The sequence below is a fragment of the Lichtheimia ornata genome (genome assembly GCF_029851405.1).
Source record: "Lichtheimia ornata isolate CBS 291.66 chromosome Unknown scaffold00003, whole genome shotgun sequence".
NCBI classification, from domain to species: domain Eukaryota; kingdom Fungi; phylum Mucoromycota; class Mucoromycetes; order Mucorales; family Lichtheimiaceae; genus Lichtheimia; species Lichtheimia ornata.
Window position 1 is genome coordinate 357,544 of NW_026695323.1, and position 25,816 is coordinate 383,359.

The 25,816-nt window shown below is 43.9% G+C and overlaps 13 protein-coding genes across 13 annotated transcripts; 7 read left to right on the plus strand and 6 right to left on the minus strand.

Moving 5' to 3' along the window:
- Nucleotides 1-1,607: 1,607 nt before the first annotated feature.
- Nucleotides 1,608-2,844, plus strand: O0I10_001114 (uncharacterized protein; the record flags this gene model as incomplete). Its single annotated transcript, XM_058481212.1, has 6 exons — nt 1,608-1,699; nt 1,761-1,853; nt 1,984-2,134; nt 2,199-2,382; nt 2,435-2,620; nt 2,687-2,844. The coding sequence occupies 6 exons, from the start codon at nt 1,608-1,610 to the stop codon at nt 2,842-2,844; spliced, it is 864 nt and encodes a 287-aa protein (XP_058347850.1).
- Nucleotides 2,845-3,198: 354 nt separating this feature from the next.
- Nucleotides 3,199-3,579, plus strand: O0I10_001115 (uncharacterized protein; the record flags this gene model as incomplete). Its single annotated transcript, XM_058481213.1, has 1 exon — nt 3,199-3,579. The coding sequence occupies one exon, from the start codon at nt 3,199-3,201 to the stop codon at nt 3,577-3,579; it is 381 nt and encodes a 126-aa protein (XP_058347851.1).
- A 524-nt stretch (nt 3,580-4,103) lies between these two features.
- On the minus strand, nt 4,104-5,259 carry O0I10_001116 (ribose-phosphate pyrophosphokinase 2; the record flags this gene model as incomplete). The annotated part of the gene is made up of 4 exons (XM_058481214.1): nt 4,104-4,155; nt 4,224-4,285; nt 4,340-4,652; nt 4,724-5,259. The coding sequence occupies 4 exons, from the start codon at nt 5,257-5,259 to the stop codon at nt 4,104-4,106; spliced, it is 963 nt and encodes a 320-aa protein (XP_058347852.1).
- A 934-nt stretch (nt 5,260-6,193) lies between these two features.
- Nucleotides 6,194-7,692, plus strand: O0I10_001117 (uncharacterized protein; the record flags this gene model as incomplete). Its single annotated transcript, XM_058481215.1, has 10 exons — nt 6,194-6,264; nt 6,327-6,365; nt 6,425-6,499; nt 6,578-6,643; nt 6,698-6,758; nt 6,810-6,942; nt 7,002-7,134; nt 7,198-7,358; nt 7,416-7,510; nt 7,573-7,692. The coding sequence occupies 10 exons, from the start codon at nt 6,194-6,196 to the stop codon at nt 7,690-7,692; spliced, it is 954 nt and encodes a 317-aa protein (XP_058347853.1).
- A 49-nt stretch (nt 7,693-7,741) lies between these two features.
- Nucleotides 7,742-9,024, minus strand: O0I10_001118 (uncharacterized protein; the record flags this gene model as incomplete). Its single annotated transcript, XM_058481216.1, has 3 exons — nt 7,742-8,214; nt 8,281-8,646; nt 8,718-9,024. 3 exons carry the CDS (start codon nt 9,022-9,024, stop codon nt 7,742-7,744), a joined length of 1,146 nt encoding a protein of 381 aa, XP_058347854.1.
- A 1,484-nt stretch (nt 9,025-10,508) lies between these two features.
- O0I10_001119 (uncharacterized protein) lies at nt 10,509-11,797 on the plus strand (the record flags this gene model as incomplete). Its single annotated transcript, XM_058481217.1, has 6 exons — nt 10,509-10,595; nt 10,734-10,938; nt 11,001-11,149; nt 11,257-11,355; nt 11,407-11,527; nt 11,598-11,797. 6 exons carry the CDS (start codon nt 10,509-10,511, stop codon nt 11,795-11,797), a joined length of 861 nt encoding a protein of 286 aa, XP_058347855.1.
- A 218-nt stretch (nt 11,798-12,015) lies between these two features.
- Nucleotides 12,016-14,391, minus strand: O0I10_001120 (uncharacterized protein; the record flags this gene model as incomplete). Its single annotated transcript, XM_058481218.1, has 5 exons — nt 12,016-12,211; nt 12,279-12,772; nt 12,854-13,529; nt 13,610-13,922; nt 14,025-14,391. The coding sequence occupies 5 exons, from the start codon at nt 14,389-14,391 to the stop codon at nt 12,016-12,018; spliced, it is 2,046 nt and encodes a 681-aa protein (XP_058347856.1).
- A 1,215-nt stretch (nt 14,392-15,606) lies between these two features.
- Nucleotides 15,607-17,646, plus strand: O0I10_001121 (uncharacterized protein; the record flags this gene model as incomplete). The annotated part of the gene is made up of 5 exons (XM_058481219.1): nt 15,607-15,792; nt 15,860-16,584; nt 16,651-16,986; nt 17,060-17,250; nt 17,312-17,646. The coding sequence occupies 5 exons, from the start codon at nt 15,607-15,609 to the stop codon at nt 17,644-17,646; spliced, it is 1,773 nt and encodes a 590-aa protein (XP_058347857.1).
- Nucleotides 17,647-17,945: 299 nt separating this feature from the next.
- Nucleotides 17,946-19,388, plus strand: O0I10_001122 (uncharacterized protein; the record flags this gene model as incomplete). The annotated part of the gene is made up of 1 exon (XM_058481220.1): nt 17,946-19,388. One exon carries the CDS (start codon nt 17,946-17,948, stop codon nt 19,386-19,388), a length of 1,443 nt encoding a protein of 480 aa, XP_058347858.1.
- Nucleotides 19,389-19,554: 166 nt separating this feature from the next.
- On the minus strand, nt 19,555-20,988 carry O0I10_001123 (uncharacterized protein; the record flags this gene model as incomplete). The annotated part of the gene is made up of 2 exons (XM_058481221.1): nt 19,555-20,582; nt 20,655-20,988. 2 exons carry the CDS (start codon nt 20,986-20,988, stop codon nt 19,555-19,557), a joined length of 1,362 nt encoding a protein of 453 aa, XP_058347859.1.
- A 1,348-nt stretch (nt 20,989-22,336) lies between these two features.
- O0I10_001124 (uncharacterized protein) lies at nt 22,337-22,950 on the plus strand (the record flags this gene model as incomplete). The annotated part of the gene is made up of 4 exons (XM_058481222.1): nt 22,337-22,339; nt 22,400-22,487; nt 22,549-22,697; nt 22,759-22,950. 4 exons carry the CDS (start codon nt 22,337-22,339, stop codon nt 22,948-22,950), a joined length of 432 nt encoding a protein of 143 aa, XP_058347860.1.
- Nucleotides 22,951-23,498: 548 nt separating this feature from the next.
- Nucleotides 23,499-24,555, minus strand: O0I10_001125 (uncharacterized protein; the record flags this gene model as incomplete). Its single annotated transcript, XM_058481223.1, has 7 exons — nt 23,499-23,521; nt 23,587-23,686; nt 23,758-23,861; nt 23,915-24,005; nt 24,066-24,261; nt 24,318-24,381; nt 24,474-24,555. 7 exons carry the CDS (start codon nt 24,553-24,555, stop codon nt 23,499-23,501), a joined length of 660 nt encoding a protein of 219 aa, XP_058347861.1.
- Nucleotides 24,556-24,769: 214 nt separating this feature from the next.
- O0I10_001126 (uncharacterized protein) lies at nt 24,770-25,777 on the minus strand (the record flags this gene model as incomplete). Its single annotated transcript, XM_058481224.1, has 6 exons — nt 24,770-24,863; nt 24,944-25,002; nt 25,062-25,204; nt 25,259-25,322; nt 25,401-25,454; nt 25,526-25,777. The coding sequence occupies 6 exons, from the start codon at nt 25,775-25,777 to the stop codon at nt 24,770-24,772; spliced, it is 666 nt and encodes a 221-aa protein (XP_058347862.1).
- Between the last annotated feature and the right edge of the window lie 39 nt (nt 25,778-25,816).

Genomic DNA, 25,816 nt, shown 5'->3' on the forward strand with positions numbered 1-25,816 from the left:
TGTACACGCCATGGACTTGCCATTCAGTCAAAGGTTTTCGGATCAAGGCAATCGTAGGGCTGACATGATGGGTTGAAGCAGGGCAATCGTTTACAGGTGGTGGTTGTTGTACTTGAATGCACCAACAGTTGAGAATGGGAGGTGAAGAAAATAATGTGGGAGTGGAAGAGCTGGGTTGACCTGTGAGACACTGTCATCCAAATGCATGAACACTGTACATCAAACCTTGATATTGAGATTGCCTATCTCGAACTCGAAACTTTCACACAAGGTGCCGTTGAGCACGCTGATGAATTTCGTTCTCATAAAGCCTCCACACTTCACTATAAAAGTTATGAGCATGAGTGCAAACGCAAATTTCATGTTTAAATCGCTGGGAGCAGTGAAATGATTAGTATACAAGAGCGAAAACAAGAGAGACAGCAGCCATGAATTGGATGTACCCATTGGCAGGAAATGTGTGAATAGCTTATAAACCTTCACCGTGATCCTTCATCTCTCTTCCGCATCCATCCTAAGAGAACTGCTGCATAGACAAGTAGGCTATACAAAGGGATCCAGATGAAGATCCATCGGCTAAGCGAGCGAAATAAGGCGTTCTCGAGGGATGCTCCTCATATCAGAAAGAAAAGTGGCACATTTATCGATAAGCATAATACATAGCGTGCGTTCCTTGCCACCTTAATACACCCATTCTACGCAAGATGATCGTGTTTGATACGTGCATACAATGCTTTATCCACTTGTCATCCTTGATCGCTACAATTTGTTGCATCGCACGAGACCCTACCTGACAGGCGCAAACCCCCATGTTTCTTTTTCCAAAACAATGGACACGTGCATGATAGCCATATAGACACGTCGATTAACAAAGTCTCCAAGCTTTTGCTTAAATGACTGGACCACCCATTGATGCGATAAAAAGGCGATATTTGTGTAACTTGGATATTACCTAATTGAGACAGCTGCTTGGATTCCCAATCTATTGCAGAAACAAATCCGGAACACGAACCGAGCAAGCATGTTAAGTTTTGACAGCTGAGTCGAGAAATGAGTGGTTAATTGTTTTTGTTTTCCCCTTCTCTTCCTGGCAACTCGTTCCTGTGAGAACGTGGTGTGCTGTGAATCGGTTTCAGCGATACTACATCATCGGTTACTGTTTTTGGTTGTCATGAAGGAACACGATTTGCCATCAACGTGGTCTGGAAAATATTTGAGTGGTGCGGGTTTGGCGGTCTTGTAGATTGGAACTTTTTCTACTACAGGGCAGTGGTCAAGTCTCATACATAAGCAAATGGAAGGATTTTCTTTTTGACAAATTGTTTCATCAACCCTACAAACCTTTCAACAAAGAATCAAGAGGGCTGCTGCTGCAGCAGCACACATGCCTGCAGCAGCAAGCATTACCGAGGGTAAACACACAACACACACAACATCGGAGTTTCACATGATCGGCTTGTCCTCCCCCATATTTTGAGCAGCTCCCAGATAGCCTGGCGCCTCTTCTTTCTTTCGTTATTTACCATCTCCAATCGAGGCAGGACCTCCCGATACTTTCCCTAACCCAACCATCTTATGGGAATAACAGCATACTAGCATACATACATATGGAGCATCTGGGGTCATTCGTAAAACGATGGTCGGTCGATCTTCCTCCAAAGGCCGAGTACGACTTTGCTGATTCTCTTGGAGGTGCATGGTAAGACAAGGCCCTTATCTTTATTATACACCCCATTGGGCTTAACAAAGAACGTCTCCAGGTACATCACACCAACGCACCATGCCATTGAATTCCTAACACTGGCACCATTGTATACAATCTTTACGCTTCTTTATGCAAAGAAAGTACTAAGGTAAGTAAAGGAGGTGGGGTTGTATGGATCATTGAGGAGAGAGCAAGAGACAATGAGGGGAAAAGGGGTGGCGTACGTACGTACGTATACAGCCATACAATAACCATGCTCATTGTGTGGCTGAATCTAGGTCTCCAGGTGCCTATCAGCTTCTTACATCCACTGAGCAACGTCCCGCTCGATCCATATTAGAAACCTTGTTGTTTGTCATGTTGATTGCATCGTTCACGATTACCGTGATACACAAAGCAGTCACTGGAACATTACTGTTTCTCATGCAGGTAAGGGCATAGGAGAGCACAAAGGTGACACAAAGGGAAAAGGGATTTACATGGATGTTGATAGCCGTGTCATGCGAGTGCCATTCTCTTGATCCTCGTGATGGGCTGGCCTAATCACAAGTATCCGCTCATCCCACGTCTCCTGTTTAACATCTATTTGCATACGCTGTGGGGCACGATCTTAGCCTTGATTTGGCCAGATTTGAGAGATCATGAGATGCTTGGAGAGGTTTTTAATTTCTTTATGGGTAAGCACAAAAGGTGATTGTTTTATGGAAAAAACTGATTTCGTGTGTGTAGAGCATACTTTAATCCTCGTCGTGCCGCTTTACATGACGTTGACTCGTCGCTATCCCGTTTTACCCGTATCGCTTGATATGGCCCTTTTCAGCTTTTTCCTGTACGCGGCATACCACAGCCCTGTTTTACATATTTCATCGCTCTTGTCAGGGTACAATCTCAACTATGCATTGGTGCCGCCTGCTTGTAAGTCATGGAAAATCGGAAAGTGGAAGACGCATGTGCTGATTGTTGAGCCCTTTTTTGGGATAGTGACGTTCCTCATTGCTGCTGGTCCTTGGTATCGGTTCATTATGTATACCAGTGCCTTGTTGCTCATGTTCATTACCCGCTATGGCATTGTAGAGAACTTTTTGATCCTTGTGCAACAGATCCAGATCATGATGCTAAGGAAAAAGAAGACGGCCTAATATTCTTTCTCTGCTTTTGCCACACGCATATACACACACACACGCACACAGCACACACGCACATCACCCCTTCTAATACATCATCATCGGATTTTCCGCTCTCGTCCATATACATCTCATTACCACACACCCACCCCCTTATATTCTCTTTGTAGAAGGGAGTGATAGAATGGGCGAGCTCCTGGAAAGGGAATAAAGAGTACCATCTGAATAATACTCTACGCTTCTTTTTTCTGTTTTGCTTCTTCTTTTTCATGCATAATGGATCCTTCGCATCATCCACCACTCAACAAGAGCCGATCAAGGCTGTTTAAACCCAAAAAGATGAAAAGCTTAAACAAGCTTTTTACCAGCATGACAACAAACAACGATTTCAATCATCCTATTGTCGACAACAGTAGTGGTGCTCCTACCCATCCTATTGTCGTTTCACCCAACAGCAGTGGATCGTCGCCTGATACTCCTTCACCAAGCAGCACCATTTTTACCCCGACAAGCATAAGACAATACCCTCCTAAACCTTTAGTTTACTCGGACGACATCAACCCTCCCCCAGAAAATGTCATCAAAACACGTAAATCTTGCACCCTAAAGCATGATGAGAATACACCCACTGCCCATCATCATGCTATCAACATTGATTCTTTGCATAGAAGATCCTCGGAACCTACTTTTATGCCAGCAACTACTGGCAAGAACCGCGTCTTTTCATTCTTTCGTTCAAGCCTGCGTTGATAATATATATATGGTATCGTACCATTTATATAGCTCATGCATCATTGCCTCTTCTTCCTCATCCCTATAGCTTACCCCCTCTCTTTCCTTCCCCCTTGGGTATATACGAAGAAGCAAATGTCAATTGTCCCAAACCCCTTTCTATAAGATCTTTGTGTGTGTGTGTGCGTGTATACCAGAAACATATAATAAACAACCTGACGACAAGTTTAATGGAATACAAAGAACATGCGAGGCTATGGCTAGTACTTTTTTTTACTATACAAGAAAGAAAATAGCTATGCAGGGATGAACGCCCATGATGATTACAAAGGAACATGATGATGCATGCGTTTGGAAGCGTGTGTGTATAATGCGAATAGTGGTAATTGTCACTGGATTTCAAATTTCCTTGCAATGCGTGGTAACGATAAATGATGAATACAGTACAGAGCTTTTTTGATGTGTTGTGCGGGTGAGAATAAAATGGAAAGTCAAGAATATATAATATGCAATGGGGGTTTTGTTTTCTTTGCAGAGGCAATCTATTCAGGAACATGCGAAAAGAGATACGACACCGATTCACCATTGTGGGTTCTATGTGTGCGTAGATCAATATGGCTGTCCCCTTTGTAATACACGTATACAATCCCCTTTTTACTCACCTTCGAATGGCTTCAGCAAGTGTAGGCGAAATATCAATGATATCCAACTTTGGACAGATGGCCTAGAAGACGCATGAATTAGCTATGCTTCTCAAATCATGCATATTTTTACTTACCAATTTATCATCATGTGGGATGGTGTTGGTGACAACAAGCTTCTCGATGACGGATTCATTGATCACCTTGATAGCTTTACCAGACAAGATGCCGTGAGCGACAATGGCGTACACCTTTTCAGCACCGTTATCGAGCAAAGTCTTTGCAGCCAAACCAAGAGTACCACAAGTATCTGCCATGTCATCGACAAGAATGGCAATCTTTCCTCGCACATCACCGACCAAGACCATGCGGGAGACTTCATTAGCACGCTTACGTTCCTTGTGGATCAAAGCGAAATCCATGTTGAGACGATCAGCAATGGATGTGGCACTAGAGAGAAAGAAAGAAAAAAAGTCATCATCAGCCTCCATGCTTGCTATATCCTAAATCCTCATCCTTACCGCTTGGCACCACCAGCATCAGGGGAAACGATGATAGCATTTTCCCAGTTGGGAATTTGAGTGGAGATATACTTGATCATGGAAGGTTCACAGTAGAGATTATCCACAGGTACATTGAAGAAACCCTGAATTTGGGAAGCGTGCAAATCCATGGTGATGACATGATCGGCACCAGCAACGGTCAACATGTTGGCGGTCAACTTTGCAGTGATGGGAGCACGACTCTTATCCTTCTTATCCTGACGAGCATAAGGGAAACAAGGAATGACAGCCGTGATACGACGAGCCGAAGCGGTCTTGCAAGCATTGATCATAATCAAGAGCTCCATAAGGTTGTCATTGATTTCACCACAGCCGGATTGGATAATAAACACATCCTCGTCTCGTACAGACTCGCCAATCGTCACAGCCGTTTCTTGGTTCGAGTACTTGAGGACATCGGCCTTGGCAATGTCGATACCAATACGGCTTGCAACCAACTTGGCCAACTCAGGGTGGGAGTTGCCAGTAAAGATCTTGATCGAGTTGTCGGCCATTGTGTGTGCTTGCTTGTAATGTGACGAGGAGGAAAGAGGGGGTATGCCAATATGTTTGATTCCACCGAGGAAAAAGAGTAGTGTTGCGCTCCTTGAATGGAACTCGTAAAGAGTCGAAAGTATGAAAAAGTGTGGAGTAAAAGAGGGTTGCAAAAAAAGAAAGAGGCCTTCAAAACATCGGCAGCGTTGCACCAAAAAAGCTGAAAACACAGTCCACAACAGCGAATCACCATCCTTCATTTGATTGCCTATGCCCAACATAGCTTGTGCAACCTAACCAGTCCTTGGATCCCTATTCCCCACCATCTACCATGGCAGTTCTATTTACAATGAGCATTAAAAATATGGACTTGGTCCATCTATATGAAGATCTACATGATCCTGATACTGCCCGTTTGGTTCAAACTTTATCATTGATGATGATGACGACGATCGTCGTATTCTTCTTCTACTTTTTAGTATCATACATCTTTTGTTTTTTGATGAGAAGGAAAACGATTGTCGATCTCTCAACGACGCCAGGATTTTGTATCAAAAAGGCAAGCCTATTAGTAGAGTCATTTGACAATGATAAATGTGATAGGGCTGAACCAAGGTGTAAACTGACACAGGGATGGATTAGCATGGTCCGATGCCTTGCTTCAAATTACATTATGTAGATGATTCCGTTGCCATGGAAACTGGTTGATAGCACACGCTTTTATTCGAATAGGCTACCTAAATTAAATTCTATGATTGTCTAATCGAATGGATGGGATAGTGAATACCACACCAGGCCTTGAATGCATGGTTCCATTTGTGCTTTGTGATGGGATGCAAATACTATTATGCAGCTTTAGGCAATGCTTAGATGCTCACGTGTGCTTGCAGGTCGTCCTTCAATTTGCGGATTGGGTAGCTCCTCCTGTCGTCCGACACACACACTCACACTCACATGTTTGACCAATTCAAAAATATCCTGCCAACCACCAATATCAATATTCGTTCGTTATCCAGCTCCGTTGGGTAATTCTACTTTGCAATCGTCGTCTCCAGGCTCGACAAGCTAACGAGCACTATGCAACTAGATTGAATGACGAGGAATGGCGAGCACGCGGTTTAGAACGGTAATGTACACTGCTTCTCCCATGGTCCCTTATCCTTTTGTATTGGTATGCTCATGCAGGTTTAGATTAGAGACACTTCGATCCGAATTCCAAAACTTTAACTCGATACTCCTTAACCGGCAACAAAGCGCACCGTATGTATCCTACCCACCCACCCACCCCCACAAACGTATCAACGCGTTGGCTGACAGCTATGTTCTTTATTCAAAAAGCCCGATAACACAACAAAGCCGACAATCTATTTTGGAGTTGGAAGCAACGAGTCGATTGATACAAAGGTTGGCTTTTTGGTTTGGGCATGTCGGTGATGTGATGCTCATTTGCATGGATAGGTACGAGCATGATTGGCAAGACATCCACGACCGAAACGCCGTCAATTTTGAGAAGGCGAGGGTAAGTAATCTTCCTTGGTGATCGATGCTTGAGCTGAGGGACCCTTTTTAGATGGCGGATCAATTACTGCTGCAGCTTTTGAGCACATGTCGTCAACACGTGTCAACCGGTGATCGGATGGAGAAAACACATGAAGACCTGGCAGCGATCCATGAGGATTTGAAACAACTAAATACGATGGCTGGTAAGTGAATTTGATCCTGGAGGATGATGAAGATGTTAAGGTTAACTATGTTCTCAAAGGTGATCTCAAGAGTAAATTGATGGGTTTGGAGGATCAAATCAATGAGGCTACCAGCGAACAGTCTCGGCAAGAATTTGAAGAATGGAAGGAAGAGCAGCGTGGCAAGTTGAATGGGGAGATAGCAGGCAAAACGTAAGTCATCCTTTAAAACAGGAACACATGGCCAGGTTCTAATCCATTTGATATTTTGATCAGAGCAAAATTGGAAATGTATGAAGCATCATTACGGCAAGCATACGAGGAGCATAATCAAGTGCAGACACAAAAGCGGGCGGAATTACTTGATGCAACATTCAATGCTGAGATGGAGCAATATCGAAGGCTTCGAGAAACACAAGTCTCTTCCTTATATTCACGTAAGTGGATCACTGCGTAAGGTAGATGTGGGGCTGACAGCGTTTCTTTTTCTTTAGACCAACCCGCTGCTTCCATCACTGCATCATTGGATACCTTGAAGTTAGACGTCGATAACCAGGATTTGGATTCCTTTCTCTCTGATAATGATGAGGTAGGTTTTGAAGGAACAATGATGGTAAGAAAGATAGATAGCTAATGGCAAGGCGATATTAGACCACCACATCATCCAATAGACAACATCCACCACACAAACAACAACCCATATCAGATGATAGTTCAGATGAAGGGGGAGACAACGAGATATTGGGAGATGAAGACTACGAGGATTTATAGAAGTACAACAATAATGGTACAAAGTACGTTTGATACTACGTTAAATAAGTTACTTGGAGGGGGCAATTTGGACCTCGGGGGTTCCTTGGTCATAGACAACATAGTTGTTCTTGAGGAAGGTGTCACCAATAATGTTGACCGACAAACCACCGCTAGCGAAACCAGCAATGCAGCTACCGCCGTTCTCAACGTAGACGAGAGAGTCGGGGGAGACCTCAAAGTCGTTACCAGCCATCGAGAACTTGAGAGGCTCAAACTTGGAGGTGTCACAATCGATGGTGTAGGTACCATCAGGGTTAGCAGTGGCACCATAGGCGTCAGCAATACCCTTGATCAAGTCGTCGTTGAGGATCAAAAGAGTGGTGCCAGTGTCAAGGATGGCATCAAAGTTGCCAGTGACTTCCTTGCCACCAACAGTGGACTTGTCAACAGTAACACCCCACCAGCCTTGAGAGTTATCAATGGGAACCTTCTTCAATTCACCATCAATGTGCTCCTTGTTGATGTCACCAAAGACGTATTCTATGTAGTAGCATCATCATTATCAGCCATCCTTCTTTAGCCCTTAATGGTAATAAAGATACTCACCACCTCCACCACCTTCCTTGTGCTTGCCAAGGTAGCAACCAAAGATGGGCTTGTCAATGAGCTTTTGCTCAATAAGGTTATCCATGGGGGTCTTCTCGTTAACAGTGTTGATGCTGTTGAAACCCAAACCAAGGATACCATCAATGGGATCCTTGTTAAAGCTGGAAGAACGCTTGTCAGCGAGTTCGATGGCTTGCTTCTTGATCTTGAGGCCACCAAGATCGACAACGTCATAAGCAACGGTGCCACTAGCAGAGGAGCCATCACCATAGCTGATCTTCCATGGCTTGTCACCCTTTTCAAAGGTGGAAGAATCGGAAGACTTGAACTTGGGCTTGTCACCACATGAGGTACAATCCTCACCAGCTGCATTATTTAAAGTGTTAATAATGGGAGTGGTCAATCATGCCAAAGACTCCGCTTGCAATGTAACCTACCAAACCAAAGGTCGGAGGAGCCCGTGTCGAAATCAAGCTTGAACTTTTGAGGAGGAGTACCAACACTGACAGTGCCGTAATACTCAATGTCGTACTCATAGTCGGTCATAGGCACAACACCAGATCCGGAGAACGAGTTGACGCTGTCAACAAGGTACTTGGAGTACTTGCTTTGAGCACGGAGCACCGAGGCAGTAGCGTTGCGTTGATAGCCCTTGTTAGGCTCCAAGGACATCGTGAAACCAGCAAGGACAGTGGATGCAGGGACCACCAGGGCCAAAGCTGCAGTGATTGTCGAGAAATGCATGTTGTTGTTGTTGTTAATAAAAGTAAAGGAAAGAAAAGACTTGCGAGTTGATGAGGAAAAATGGTCGTGTCGAAAATGCTCCTATTTATATAAAAGAAGAACACCGCTTACCGCATATGAAGTGCATTATTAACCATGGCAAATAGCTCTGTTGCTCCCCCGCCGCACAAACGATATGAGTGCCTGGTCGTTAGGGATGCACAAGAGCAAATTCAGTAGCGATGTGGTGTAACGTGAACATCAATGTTTCTCAAGGAAGCGGTGATGACGATCGCCATTTGTGGTTAATATGATTCTGGATTTGGATAATTTTGTTTGAATCGAGTAAACGACGCGTGCTGTCATCGTTGCGCCTTCAATGCATCTCCATTTCTTGAACGTACAAGATTCCATACCTCTCTCTCTTACTTTAGGGACACCAATGCTACACACATGCAAATAACACGGGTCACGCCGATTTGTGTGTCGATAATACAAGCATGAGTTGCATAATTTCGTGTCCACTCGTGGAGAAAAGATAAGCCAGATTATTAATAATAGGTTGTTGATTATACAATTTCCTCATTGCAATTGCATTGTATGCATAATTGGTTGACAGGTCATTCTTTACATTGCCACCACTGCTGCCCCCCTTGTTTGTGCTCCTGAGACAATGATGACAACATGCTGCAGGGTCCATTGATAAGTTTATGCAAGGGTCAGCAGAACAAACACTCTAGTGCGTGGCAAATGCTGCTAAAAAGCCAACAACCAGGTAAATCCCATGAGAGGCTGAAAATAGCAAGCACGTTTGAAAATAACAGGTATTTGGGTTAATGGGTTGTTGCATGATCAATTACAGTCAACAACAACATTGGTCTCCGAGCTGTCCCATTTTCTTAGATATTGCGGCTCATTGTAGATGTGCAAGGACCAATTTTGGTATAAACGCAGAAGAAACTACTTTATAAAGAAAGTCTTGCCTTTTGTTGGCAGAGATACAAGCGATCAGCAGCACGATCGCATCATTGCTGCCTGTGACACGGTCCGTCTTTGGTACTTTTTTATGCAAAAGGATCGCCATGTATAGTTTGGTGCCAAAAAGTAATACATTGTCGATAAATGATGTATACACACTGCTGGGAACAAGTTACATCTTTGCATTACGCTGGTAAATGGCATTCAGGGGCAGACGATTAGCATGTGAAAGTTGATATCCCGCTATCCAGGAACATGTATCATCTTTTTGTTGGCCATTGTGCGTGTGTCTATCTAAATGTATGTATGCATCCATTGATGTAGTCAATACCAAGAGAGTGCTAATAATGAACAGCTCCCCCCCCCGGTGGAGTTGATTGTTGTCGGCAATCGTCTCCGAACATTTGAGAAAAATCAGTCTCATAGTGCATTGATTTTCTTTTTCTTCCCTCCGGACACTCGTTACACAAACAACCAAAGGTAAGTTTATGGCCAACGCCGCCACTTTTTTTCCTGGACGCCCCTCAATGTCACCCATCATGACAGTCGATCAAGTGACAATGCACGCTCATGCCTTCCAAAACCGAAACCTAAAGGTTCATAGACTCGAGCTGGCAAGCACGCTTTGAATGGTATGTGGTTTACCCCAGTCTTTCTCCCCCTTCGAATTTCTACTACTACTATTGTTAGATGCATGAATTCTTCCAAGAGTCACAACTAACATCACTTGTGGTACGCTTCCCACGTAATAGAAACTCAAAAAGCATCTCAACATCCAAACGACCAATAAGATCATCCGTGAAACACTCAATCATCAACCATGGCGCGCATGGACTATCCAAATACATTGCTGTGAACATCATCATCTTTCAACAACGTCGTCATCGTCATGCTTGGATGCCTATGTTGATCACGTCGAATACATCCTACATGAATCATTTCAGCCATCACGTATTGGTACGTAAGGTTGACTTTTTTTTTCTTACTTATTGCCTATACTTAGTTATCTTATTTTCTAGTTGTTACGCAAGCACCTTATCTTTTAAAGCAAGAAGGTTGGGGCGAATTCGAGCTTGGTATTGTGTTCCACCTGAAGGATGGTACGGTGCAATCAACACGATTTGATCTCCATTTCCAACGACGAAAGTACACACGTACGCGCACTTTGGCAAGTATTTCTATTGTTGGTTTAGCCGCGGGGAAGAGGGAAAACGAGAGAGGAGGTGAATTATGTTATCCAACGTGTGACAAAGCTCATGCAAATTGGTGATATAGATAGTAGAAGCACCTGATGAAGATGTCTGGTCCTATGGTACTTCCCCTGGCAAAAAGCTATCCACGAGCAAAAGACGAGTTTCAGTAGAGGATATCAAGGTACGTATTGCGAGGTATGTTTGATAACCACCTATCTCATTCAAAACATAGGGCATCGATTTGGACGAGCTGACTACTTGCTTGGAATCGCTCGATGGTGACGATTTGCGCCAAGTATACGACATATTTTCAAAGTTTGATACACGTGATATGAGCATAATGGAATGGAAAGGTAGTTCAACGATATGCATTATGCTGAATGTACGCCATCAGTGATGTTCACATGACCCTTTTTGTGGTAGATGAGATCTGGTTTGATATCTTTGGCTTGGAGCACAATCTCGTATGGCAACTATGGGACTTTTGTCAGATGCTAAAAATGCGGGATGATGAATCAAAATCAGGCACAACGGCTGTGTTATTGCATGACAATGAAGACCAACAAGCAAATCCATCCACAACAACAACACCAGCAGCCTTGGCTCCTCATTTACGTACATAGTTCCAAAGATAGCAACTCATTCCCAATTACCTTTTCGCTTACAACCTTGCATTATTGTAAATACCATTCCTTTTTCTAAACCAACAACAATGAAAAGTATCCATTACATATCCCTCAACAAATAACACAGTTGATTTATTCGACCCTCATCATGATTAATACTCATCGACGACCAACTGCTACATTCCATCCACAAGGAGCACGCGTACTAAACCGAACTAAGCAGAGGCCTCGGCCTTGGTCTCTACCTTTGGTTCGTCTGTAGCGGCTAAATGAGCGCGTAAAACTTCCATGGCTTCTTCAATCTTGGCATCCAAAGCGGCTTGATCCTCCAATAAATTCAAGAGCTCGCTGTTATCCATCTCGAGAAGCATACCGGTAATCTTGCCAGAGTACTCTGGTTGAGAAGCATGACTATCATCATTGTCAGGGGGGAGTAAATAACATGAGCAGATGATAAACAATGATTGATCCAACTTACATTAAGGGATACAAACGTTCACCCAACATTTGCTTTTGAAGCTCAGGAGCAGCTGCAGCCAAAGCAGCAGCAGTCAATGGAGGCGTACCATTGGTTTGTTGTTGTTGTTCTTGAGCACCATTCGAAGGTTGAGCACCAGCACCAGCACCACGACCTTGTTGAGTGAATTTACGTTGACCTCCCATTTGACCACCACCACGACCACCACCACCTGGTTGGTTTGCACCACCACGAGCAGGACGTGGTTGACGAGGAGGACGACCTTGCATGCTATTTGGACCTCCAAAGCCTTGAGGAGCACCACCATGTGGATAACCTGGCATAGGCATTTGCTGACCTTGTTGTGGTTGTGGAGCCCAGCGAGGACGAGGCATCATGCCATTAGGTGGGAACATGGGACGTTGACCTTGGGCCATGAAACCATTGGGTGGAGCATAAAACATGGGAGCAGCACCAGGTGGCATGTAACCAGGAGCACCAGGAATTGGAACAGCCTATGGATGAAACAAGAAACAACCAGGTAGGTTAGTGATCTGATCTGGATGTGATGTTTCCCCTTTTATGAATCACATTACCTGTTGCATACGCAATTGGTTGCGTTGAGCCATTTGAGCCTCCAGTTGACTACGACGCACCTCCTTGCGTTGAGCGAGTGCCACATAGATAGGTTTGGATCCAATCATACGTCCATTGGCTTCAGTGATAGCACGCGTGGCTTCATCAGGTTCTGAAAAGCATACAAAGCCAAATCCTTTGCTGTTGCCCTTTTCATCTCGCATGATCTTTGCACTGGTAATCACGCCATAGACGGAAAATTCTTGACGCAACTTGTCATCATCAATGTCATCATCCAAGTTTTTGACATACAAGTTGACACCTTGATATTTGGCAAGCTTTTCCAATTTGGCTTGTTCATACTGACGCCGAAGCTCCTCCTCACGTTCAGCCTTTTTCTGTGCACGCGCAACAAACAAAGCCTTGCCCTTGTATTCCTTCTCGTTCAATTCCTCAACCGCCTTGCGAGCGTGTTCATAGTTTTCAAAGTTGACAAAGCCAAAGCCCTTGGAGTTGCCCTCCTCATCCTTTTGAACAATGGCCGATGTGATCTTGCCATATTTGCCAAACAACTCTTCGAGTTCCTTGTCATCCACCTCAGTATCCAAATTCTTGACATAGACATTGGTGAACTTGGATCGCATCTCTTCAACCTTAGCCTGACGTTCCTTGCGAGGAATGTGATGACCCACATAACTAAAATCATCATCATGTATCAGAGACACACACACAATAAAATCATCTTCATCCATCCTCCATCCTTCAGCTTTACTTACACTTTCTTGTCATTCAACAACATGCCATTGACATGTTTGATAGCACTTTCAGCAGCCTCCTCCGTTTCATAATGCACAAAGCCATAGCCTTTGGAATTACCCGCCTCATCCAACGCAATCTTGCACGACAAAATATTGCCAAAAGCGGAAAAGGTGTCGTGTAGCGCCTTGTTGTCGATGCTGGTGTCGAGATTCTTGATGAAGACATTACCAGAGCCGGTCTTGCGCAATGATGGATCACGTTGAGACCACATGATACGACATGGCTTGCCCTTGATCAATGTATAGTTCAAGCTATCCAAAGCACGTTCACCTATCATTCAAATCAATCAGCCCACCATTATTAGCATCCTAGAAGGAGAGAGAGACAGAGAGAGAGTACAAAAAGGAGAAGGGAAGGAAGAATGAAACCTACCATCGACAATATTGTGATAGTTCACATAGGCGTAACCCAAGCTGCGACGAGTAACAGCATCACGGCAAACACGAATAGAAGCCACAGGACCAATCATGTTGAAACATTCAAAGAGCATGGCTTCGGTGACAGTGGGATCGAGTTCACCAACGTACAATGATGCTGAAGGAGAGGGTGCAGCATTGGTGCTGGTCGTAGTAGCAGCAGCAGCAGTAGCACCGCCAGCTGGGGATGCGGCTTGAGCTTGAGCAATTTGTTGCTGCTGTTCTGGTGACAATTGCTGTTGTTGACCAGAAGGAGTGTTGTTGTTGTTGTTGTTGGTCGCAGCAGCAGCAGCAGCAGCAGGTGTAGTAGCGGGAGAAGACATGATGAAATGTGTTTCTTTTTTTATAAAGGTGTTTTTCAGTTTTTTTTGGTGTTTTTTCTGTTATATGCAGGCCGATATGATGGAGGTTAAAGAAAAGAAAAAAAAGAGGGTGGGGGCTTTTTCTTTTCTTTGTGAGGGCTGTGGAAGAGAGGGAATCAAGGAGTTGGCCCTTTGGCGGTGAAATTTATTGTCGGTATTTTACTGGTGTGGGTGCGTGTTTCATGCAAGACCACTGAGTTTGTGTTATTCGCTCCGTCTTTCCGCACTGGCCGCATTGTTATCAATCACAAAAGCATATATTTATAGCACATCACTATTGGGTAAAGTCGTCCATGTTTCTTGTAGAGCACCTTCCCATTGGACCATGTTTGTAGAATAGGTGGATCGATTCGATTGTTCTTAAGATCGATAGAGTGCTATAGCATCATCAGCATCATTATTAAAATTTCCATCTACTTATCTAAGCAGCAGCTGACATCTCATTTCAAGTTGGAATTTGAATGTGCATTTGAATGTTGGCATTTTAGCATCAACCTATCATAATCAATCCTTTCATCTCGAGGAGCTCATAATGCATGTTGGCAGTAGCAGCGATATGCCGCCACCTGGTTGCATCGCAACGCGATACAGTGTCCGTAGCAACACCCCAAGCTTAACGATGATGCTTAATGTACTATATTTGTGCATTTAAAAACTGCTTTTCAGCAGGTTGCCAATCCTGTAACCCAACTCCCAATCTCTTACTTTATTCACTTTGCAACAAGGATGTCCTATTGGAATCCTCGGATGATGAGTAAGCTTATTTTGGCTTTTGTCACTATCATCATGAGTCATACTATACGTGGAAGCCGAAGGCTATTGAATGCTGTTTTATTTAAGTGTTTGATATACATAGAGCTATGCAGGTTGCGAGGTGGAAGGTGTCATGAAAATGAAATGAATTAAGGATTCATCACGTGGTAACCAACCCCTTTGAGCGAAATTAACATTGTAATAGGAAGCCTATTCTATCTCCATCTACTACATTACCTCAAGTCATCCTCCAAAAGTTATTGTAAACAAAGCAGGATCCACAACAACCAAAAAGGCTACAATGTTGAATGGGCGTTGTTGTAATTTTAGGTGTCCGTGCGCATGGCAACCATAAGCTTGGATAGTCACACGTCGGGTTGACTCATGATTTATCTGGAAAGATGGAGGAGTAGAAAGATCGCTATGTCTCTTGTTCCCGAACCACCCAAAGAGGTCGGCTCTGCCGTCCCAGCGCATACACCTCATGCTGTATCCGTCATGTTCCCCACTTGGCAAGACAATGTCTATTACGAAGAAGGCAATCCCATCGTCACATCGAAAATGGAATGCGGCTACCCACGCTTCTTTATTCATCCTTACATTCAAAAGGTAAATGTCAGCTTATGCAAGACGATCGCCTCCTCCTCCAACCAACCAACCATAACAACAACACTAGCTATGTGCCCGTATTGTGACCAAGTTTGGAAAGCCCGGTGATTCTGGCATGCTATTTCCTTCGCGTAAAGTAGCTGAAGGTTGTCGAGAGTTTATGGCACGTTTCCATCCTGAATCAGTTGGTGCTGTACGCGTTGTTGAACTCAAGATAGCCTCTGAACAAGGCCCGTTATCCGTCTACGGCACCCTTTTCCCTGAAGATGCATTCAAGGCAGCGAAACAATATTGGCAACACACCGGCTGCATCTTATCGTCTCGTATGGCTGAACATTGCTTGAATATCATGGATGCCAACAAATCAGCAGCTGCTACACCCAACATCGAGCCACCAATGACACCAGGAAAACGCTCTCGTTACAGCAAATCAAACAAAGTGCAAAGCAACAACAACAATGTGGATGCTGCTGAAGAGGATCATGCAACCTATGTGGAGGAGCGATATGGTCGTAATTTACCCATTGAATTTGTGGATCACGCCAAAGTAGCACTTCGTCGTCGTATTGCTGGTATCGTCTCGGAGCATGATAAGGATACAAAGGTCCAGGATTTTGAAAAGGCAACCTCATCCGAATTGGAGAGTCAGCGTTTGATCCAAGGTGCTCGTGGCATGAAGGGTCTAACCGAACAAGACGTCTATCTCTATCCATGTGGTATGAGCGCTATTTATTATGCACATCAAGCGGCATTGTCGATTTTGGGAAGTTCCCGAAAAAGTGTCTGTTTTGGGTAAGCTAATGGAAGAGGCTATATATAAATTGGATAGGGTGATGATTGACATGCGCATATACGTAGTTTCCCTTATACGGATACGCTCAAGATCCTTCAAAAGTTTGGTCCAGGATGTTACTTTTTCGGCTTGGGTGAGGACAAGGACATCGATGAATTGGAAGCCAAACTCAAAGGAGGTGAACGCATCTTGGCACTCTTTTGTGAAGTACCCTCCAACCCCTTGCTCAAGACACCTGATATGAAACGGCTACGTCAATTGGCTGATGACTATGATTTTATGATGGTGGTGGATGAAACCATTGGGAACTTTTGCAACGTCAGTGTACTTCCTTATGCGGATATGGTGGTGAGCAGCCTTACCAAAATCTTCTCGGGCGACTGCAATGTGATGGGTGGCAGGTGAGTGAGACACACACACATTATATGTGTAAAAGCAATAGATTGACTCATTTTGATTGGACATGTATGATAGCATGGTGCTTAATCCCAACCGCAAGTATTACACTGCCATTAAGCAATATTTGAATGCCGAATATGAGGACCTTGTCTGGTGCGAAGATGCCCTGTTCTTGGAGCGTAACTCGAGAAACTTTGAGGAGCGGTCAAAGACCATCAATGAAAATGCTGAAGCCTTATGCGACTATCTATCCACACATCCTCTAGGTAAATCACATGCCATATGGGTATAATATAACCACAACGGTTCTAATATTAAGGTTTTTAGTGCATCAGCTGTGTTACCCAAAGTTTGTGTGCCGTGAGTACTACGATGCTGTCAAGAACCCTGAGGGTGGATACGGTGGATTGTTTTCGATGGTGTTGCAGAATGAAGAACAAGCACGTACCTTTTACGATAACCTGCAATGTGCCAAGGGACCTTCACTCGGTACAAACTTTACACTTGTCAGCCCTTACACAATCCTCGCCCATTACACTGAACTCGATTGGGCTGCACAATATGGTGTCTCATCTTATTTAATTCGAGTCAGCGTTGGCCTGGAGAGCAAAGAATCGCTACTCAAGTCTTTCAAGGATGCACTTGATGCTATCAAGCAATAGCCCTTAGAGGGAGGTGGTGGAGGATGAGGAGACCCATGTGCTTTTTTGTGTTTCCGCAAAAGTTAGTTTCAATCATAATATTTATATACTTGTCTTTTATTTGCTACAGATAAAATGATGTCTTGGGGAGGATGGTTACCGTGCTTATGGATGATATCATGATCGTGCTCCGACGCACGATCGATAAAACCTGTGTTGATGAGGAGCTCGGGGCTGTCTTTTAAAAGTGAGACAGGTTGTGGAAGTGTATATAAAGAGGATGTCAAAACACCGAAGTTGGGTCACAAAACTTTTCGAAAATGGAGGCTGTCAAGGGAGTTGTTCGAAGGCTAAGCGGGAAGAAGAAACGTAGTATGCTACCTTCTCTTACCTGCACCCCTATTGAACCATCATCATCATCATCAACCACGCCATCACAACAACAACAACCACAACATATACCCAGTGCACCTACGTCCCCTGTACAAAGTCGTCGCACATCATCCAGCATCAGCTCCCTCTCACTTGGAGATAAGGTGGAGGAGGATAACAACAGCACTTGTGCAACCAATGATGTCGATACCCAACATGCCACACCTAGTTCGAGTAGAAAGACATCATGTTCATCTACGTCAGGCCCTGCCACTCCACCCATGCCACAACAACCACAACAACGCACGCTTACTACCCCAAGTGATGCTGTTGTCTCCACAACAAAGAAACAACACATGGACCAACTTACCCCACCCCCTTCACTCCCCGTTTCTCCCGATGCAAAGCCCGCTCTTGATAGTGGTGTTAATCCACTTGATAATTACATCATCAAGCAAACCCTGGGTACTGGCCAATTTGGTCGGGTCCATTTAGCACAAAGCCTTGTGGATGATCAACATTATGCGATCAAGATCATCAGTAAACACGATGTTGTACGACAACGGCACACCAAGCACATCAACAATGAACGTGCGATATTGGATAGAGTCTCCCATCCATTTCTGGTCAACATGTACGACACTTTTCAAGATGATGCGCGCTTATTCATTGTGATGGAGTATGTTCAAGGTGGTGAATTATTCCGTATTCTACGACGACAGAGAAAGTTTGACGAAGAGACCACGCGATTTTATGCTGCCGAAGTTATTTTGGCATTGGAGTACATGCACGAGCTTGATATTGCCTATCGCGATATCAAACCTGAAAACATCCTATTGGATGCTCAAGGTCATATCAAGATTGTCGATTTTGGATTTGCAAAGATGGTGCCCGATTTAACGTGGACCGTATGTGGGACGCCTGATTACTTTGCACCCGAGATTATTCGATCCAAAGGATACAACAAGGCCGTCGACTGGTGGTGTTTGGGTGTCTTGATTTATGAAATGTTGACGGGCAAAGCCCCGTTCACTCAAAAGAATCCAATTGACATGTATCAAAACATTCTCGATTGCCGCGTGCCATGGCCCGAAGATATCATCAGCCCTGTTGCCAAAGACTTACTACAGCACTTGCTTACCCCGGATTTATCAAGACGCTATGGCAATCTCAAGGATGGTGCCCTGGATATTAAACAACATCCATTCTTTGAAGGCCTCGACTTTAAAGCTATTCTTGAACGCAAAGTGACCCCGCCTTATCAACCCGAGATCGAAAGTGATAGCGATGCCACGTGCTTTGACAAGTACGACGAACCAACAACTCCATATGAACAACAACCACAACAACCACTAGCCGATCCTTATCGTTCCCAGTTCCCTGACTTTTAACTTTCTTATACATATTTTGTCATCTGTATCATAATCCTCTTCTCCCCTTCCTCATTGCACGTATTACAAATCCTTGTTTACCCCAGCCCCCTTTCTTATTCTTCACGTGCCTTAATGTCAAAAAGTTTTCATTTGCTTTCATCCATAATATATATACACTACTTTATCAAAGAGAAGAAGAGGATGTTTGTAAAAGAGCATCGACACTCATTTGTGTGGGGAAATGAACGGTGAGACGCGTATGATAGTTGAAGGCCAAATGGAGTTTGCAAAAGGTACCAACACGATTCAACAGGATATGTTTATCTGTCACCAAGCGTCGGATAGCCATGGGGGATACTTGATCAGGCTGGTCATAAGTGATATCAACAAGGGATGCCACGAGGCTGAATGTATCGAGCGTATGATCGGATAGGATCATGTCGGGTGCACGTTTTATCACCAACTGTTCCAAACGAGGTGTGCATGCCAATAAAAGCTCGTCCAATCCAAACTCTGTCAAGTCGTTGACCATAATGAGATGAAGCTGTTTGAGCTGTGGAAAGGTAGATAAATTGTTGTTGTTCTCTGCCAAACGTCGAATGCATTCGTCACTGATGTTGCATGCATGTAAATGCAAGCTTGTCAATGTCGTACAAGAGCCATAGAAAACAACACCTGTAAATGCAATGTCGGTAACGCGACGTAATGAAATGGAGCGCACAGCCGTTGTCAATGGTGGATGTACTCTTTCGGGTGCTCCTCCTCCTTCTCCACGATGATTGTTGGGTCGATATCCAAATCCAAGGGTGGTGAGAGATGCGTGGTATTGACTTAAAAGTTGGATGATGTGATAAGATGGAATGGCATTGTAGCAATTAAGACGCTCGAGTTTTGGACATGATCGTAAAAGATACTCGAATACGGATGATGAACCTCGTTCAATATTACTCAATGTGAGTTCTCGTATATTGGTGGTCGTTGCCATAGTGTTCTTGTTGTGATGGTGATAATAAGAGGTGTCATGGATGCATGAATCGGATAGATCCAGGTATTGAAGATTTGGAAAGTTGGTAAAGAGGATGGTGTCGATATCGTACAAGGTCATATTCAGGCAATACAATTGTAAAAATGTCAAGCTGGTGATCGTTCCCATGCTGCGTAAGGCTCGAAGCATCAATAGCGTTTCCTCTGGTCCTGCCGTATTGTTCAACTCTAATCATATACACATACATACATGAGTGATTATCGTAAATACACACACACACACACACACACTTTCCATACCGAGTCGTTCCAGCCGTTTGCAACCATGGGTAGCCACCAGTTGTAACGCCAAAGTGCCATAGACTTCAGACAACTCAAAGTCAAGTCGCAATGTCTTGAGATGGGAACCGGCCCACATGATGTAGTTCTTCAACGCGTACTGATACGTCTCAAAAGTGGTGGCATCAAGACCGGAGACAAGATGGCGTCGAAGGTTCAAGTGATTCCATAGCGAAGGGGCCTTGATCAGGAAGTGATGCCATTCCCGGCATACTCGGAGACAACGTGCAAGATGGCGAAGTTCCAGGAGACCAAAGATATCGAGAGATACTTCGGGAGGTAACCTTGATAGCATAAAGACGTGTGAAAGAGTGGTGAAGGTGGTGCATGGTTGACCAACAAGAAGATGATCAGCTCGCTCGTCGCATGAACCATGAAACCCAGCAGCAGCAGCCTTCAAGAAACATCCTTCCCACGCACACACACACACTCACCCACATCCATTACCCGCCAATTCAACTTTTGATACATATAGAATCTATATACGTTTATTGAAAAGAGAGAGAGAGAGAGAGAGAGAGAGAGAGAGAGACATAGGCTTCAATAAAGAGAGAGTGTTTGTTTGCACAAGTGATAAATTTCAGCATGAATGTGCGCTGTCATCAGGTACACCGCTCGCTCGAGCAGTAATCGGACATGATGTTCTTGCTTACCATCAATTAGTGTTGGTGTAACCACCCGAGTGCATCATTCGATCCTTAGCAACCAGCTTCTACAACCATGGAATCATAGAATCTTTGATCCTTTAGGTAGCTTGCATCTATAGTAGTACCTTCATATTGAGTGACCCAATTTTTGATTTGAAAAGTGGTCTTCCTAGCACCTAATGGCTTCTTGCTTCACGGTCATTAAAACTCTATTATACTCTTGAACCAAAAAGAGATCCCCGAGCAAAAGATCATTTTGATTTGTTCGGGCTTGTTCATCCTGTGCAGGTTTGTTCTTGTAGAGAGACGATCTTGGGAGGGGGCCGTGAATAAATCAAAATGTTTGGTAATGTAAGATTCATCTCTTGCTATTACAATCTATTAGGCACGATGATGATGATGATGATGTCGTATGTAAAGGAGCAATTGTGGCTGGAGCGCTATATCCAGTTATGATTATCAAAGGGGTGATGATGATTCAAGTGCTGGAGCCCACCACGTTACTGTGGTTGGATAGTAGTCAAGCCACCTATCATCATCAAGAATTCCCACGGCTGCTTGAGCCTACATTGCCATATTTACATTGCTGGAAAATGGGAGCGAAGGTTTATTGGTAATATTGACATCAATACAAACGTGCATGACATCAAGTGACAGGAGCATGGGCCACATCCTAGATCACGTGCATGCTTCTTGATAAGCCCCAACGCGTAGAGAAGGAGGTGGTGGTGTTGTTGTTGTATGTAATGGTATCTACAATTCTATAATCGTCTAACAAGGAATGACGCTTGATTGTATAGCGGGACATGATAAAGAGCACAGCAAGAAGTGTGATCCCTACGATGTACAATTGTGTGTTTCTTTCATATTGTTTAAGCGGTAGATTGCCAGTGGAAGTGTGTCAGTCACAAATTTGTACATCTACTGCTTGCTGTTTGGTCGGGCTGTGTGGTCTTCCTTTCTCCACATAGGTCAGCACTCATTCCCGCATTCAACATGGTAATTGGAATCTTGGGTCGCATGTCCCTGCATTCTCCATTGCTCACGCTTATTCCATAGTCTGCCAGAATAATTGCACAAATCGTTGTCTCCTTAGGCACTGTGGTCGGTCGTGCGTTTATTGCTGCATATAAGCAAGCTGCTGCCAGTAAGTTGTTTATTGTGCTAGCGAGGGCCCTGTGATATTCATTGTTTCTTGTTTATAATAGACGCTGCACAAGGTGGTGCTGCTGCTGCTCGAGGTGGTGCAAAGGAAGGTGCTGTGGATGCCTTGACCCGTAAGACCGGTATGTCTATGGAAGAAGCCTGTCAAATCCTCAACATCACCAAGGAAGCTGATCTGGAAAAACTTACCAAGGTAAAGTGTGAGAAAGGATGGGATCATGGTAGCATAGGATTAACAATGGGCATGTGTGTAGAACTATGAGCATTTATTCAATGTGAACGACACTGCCAAAGGTGGTTCATTCTATTTGCAATCCAAGGTTGTACGAGCAAAGGAGAGAATCGAAATGGAGCGAGCAGAAGAAGCAAAGGCCAAAGCTAAACAAGAAGCTGCATCTTCAGCCGAGAACAACAACAACAACAACAATCAATCATCACAACAATAAGCAACCAACCAGCATTCCCCAACCCCTCTCTCTCTCTCAAACCAACCTTTTCTATTCCACCCGTTCTCCTTTTTTTTGCATGTAGACAATGAAAACCCTTTTCCTCAAGCTAGACTTCTCACAACCGCTAATACATCAGCTTATTTGACCGCATCTTGTTATAATACATTGTATGGATTGGATAGATCAATATTGGCTACCAAATGTCAACCTTCAATTTAATGTCTTTTGAGATCGTTCCTTGCAAACAGGATTATCTACTACCAGAAGAAAGAATGAATGCATAATTATACCCCACGTTGCTAATAATGCTGCATGGTTTATTATGGGAAAACAGAGAGCCATGTTCAGTGGCGTAGATGTATATACAAGGTCAAGTGCAAATGCATAATGTAGTGCTATAAAATCCATCCGATTGGTCAAACCATGAACGAATCCCGCTTCACTCGCCATGTCCCATCTCGATCAAAAGTAGCCTAATGCAAAAGGTAAAGAGGATGCCTTTATTCAGGATAAGATTCAGCATTGACGGGATATTCATTTTGCGCTCAAGAAAAGCAGGCTTGGAAAGCTATGTATGTAATGGTCAGATCCGATATTTCCTCCTTCACCCAATCCATCGCTTGTTTTACGAACCTGGGAATCCACACACAGAAGTTGCAATAAAGTACGCAATCACAATCAATAACAAGATAATCATGGTAACAATCTTCATGTTCTTCCACCACATGGAACGCTATGTCGGTGAGGTGTGAGCTTTTTACCATGCCAAGGCTCTTTCCCATCCCATCCCATACAACGATTTACCTTGACTTGTGTACTACGCTTCTTAAAGCCTGATGCATGTTGATTAAGGGTATCGGTCTTGTCCACAAGCAATTCAATGCGTTCTCCTCGCTCCAGCACACGTTCTACCAACGAGCATTAGAATAGGATGAATGAAAGCCTATCGTGAATAGCTTACCGATATTGTGAACCATCACATCCTTGACTTGTTCAATTTCACCATGGACTTGCTTCAACCTATCAGCGCTTGGATTGGAAGAAAAGAATTCCTTGAATCATTGTTGTTAGAGGAGGAGTTGCTATGGTTGCTGCATGATAAACCTGTTTACCATTTGCTTGGAGAGCACACGGGAGAATTCATTCAAACCGTATGGAGGGGCTTCTAATGCACGATCCTTGCCATATCGCTCGAGAAACCGTTCTTTGATATCTTGCAAGAAAGCAAATGGGATACGACGACCAAACGAATCATCGGCCATGCACATATAGGTGAGACCATCTTCACAAATATAGTGGAACAAGTGGCTACGATGTATCTTAGTGGGATATAATATAAAAAAAAGTCGACTTTTGCCGTTTACCTTCCATAGACATAAGTAAGCTTGGAATTGGTTGGGGGAATCTTTTCGAGAATGGCCTGGGTCACTATGCATGCCGAAAAAGTGTCGTGGTGGTTATGGAGGGAGTAATACTGTGTAGGTACGTGGTCGCCTCGTTCCACGCTTTAATTTGCTTGCCTTGTCCAAAGTTTCCATTGCTGTTGGTATGTTCAGTAAGGACCGTGGCGCCATTGGCAACAACAGCGTAAATCAGTGACATTGCAGGAGAAGTATCAGAAACAAGTGAAAGAAAGTATGTATCGGCGGTGGTTTATTCCTCTCTCTCTCCTCCGTCCTATTAACCACACCACATGTATCAACCTCTCTCCCAGCATCTTACCATGTGAGCATTGCTATCCAGACCATATACACACACACACACACACACATCCTTGCATGTTTACAATCCTTTTTATTATTGTACGGTAATACTATTATATCGGCAAAAGAGATGCTGCTTGTCGTCCAACATAGGCTGATCCATAACGCAGTGTTGCCACACCACCTGGAATGTATGATCCAAAATACCTGCAATAGCGTGCGTTCATTGTGAGTATATATACACACACACACATTCAATCTCCATATACTCCTCCTCCTCCTCTTACCAAACAAGTGCAACGATTTGCAGGATGGCTGAAATGATTGTCAAGATATAACTTCTTGCCTAATAACACGGGTTTACAAACATGGATCGATCCTCCCATCTCTGCTCCATCTACTTACCCCAAGTGAAAAGTACAAGGTCATTGCCATCGTGCCAAGATAGGATATAGTGAATGGGAGTCGTTCTACAGACATCATGTGACGAATGTGTGCCATAGGACCTCGTAACATGGCAATACTGATCAGAATCAATATACTTCCCACTATCCTTCCTCAATCAGTCATCATTGAATATAATAAAGATCACCATGACGTACATGTAAATGTTGCTGCAAATTTGCCGGGGAACAAGGGCACCATGGGTATGAATAAAAAGAATGCCTATTATCATGTTAACAATGATGCAAGGTATGTATGTATGTATGTATGTATGTATGTATGTATGCAGATCACACTCACCAGGAAAAAGCATGCGATGCCCAATGCAAGACATAGAGCAAAGGCCATGACCCGCTATATATATACATATCAATCTCTCAGTCGTTGTAAACCCAAGTCGTCTATTGTTGCTGCTTGCTTCTCACCTCAACTCTTGACATTTGATACCATGGTTCTTCTTCTTCCTCACCATTCAGATTGAGTGGGATATAGCCTTGGACTGTGTTGGAGACATTGGAGAAGACGTTGGATGCTGAATCGCGGAATGCGGCGAATGGATTGCTGTTGCCACCACTTGATGGTTGGTTGTCTGAAGGTAAGGATATGCGAGGTGAAGAGCGTGAAAGGTTGAAACCACGTAACGACTCTCGAAAGTTATTTTGCAACTGCTCGCTCATATTGGGTTCAACACACACACACACAAGACTCAAGAGGAT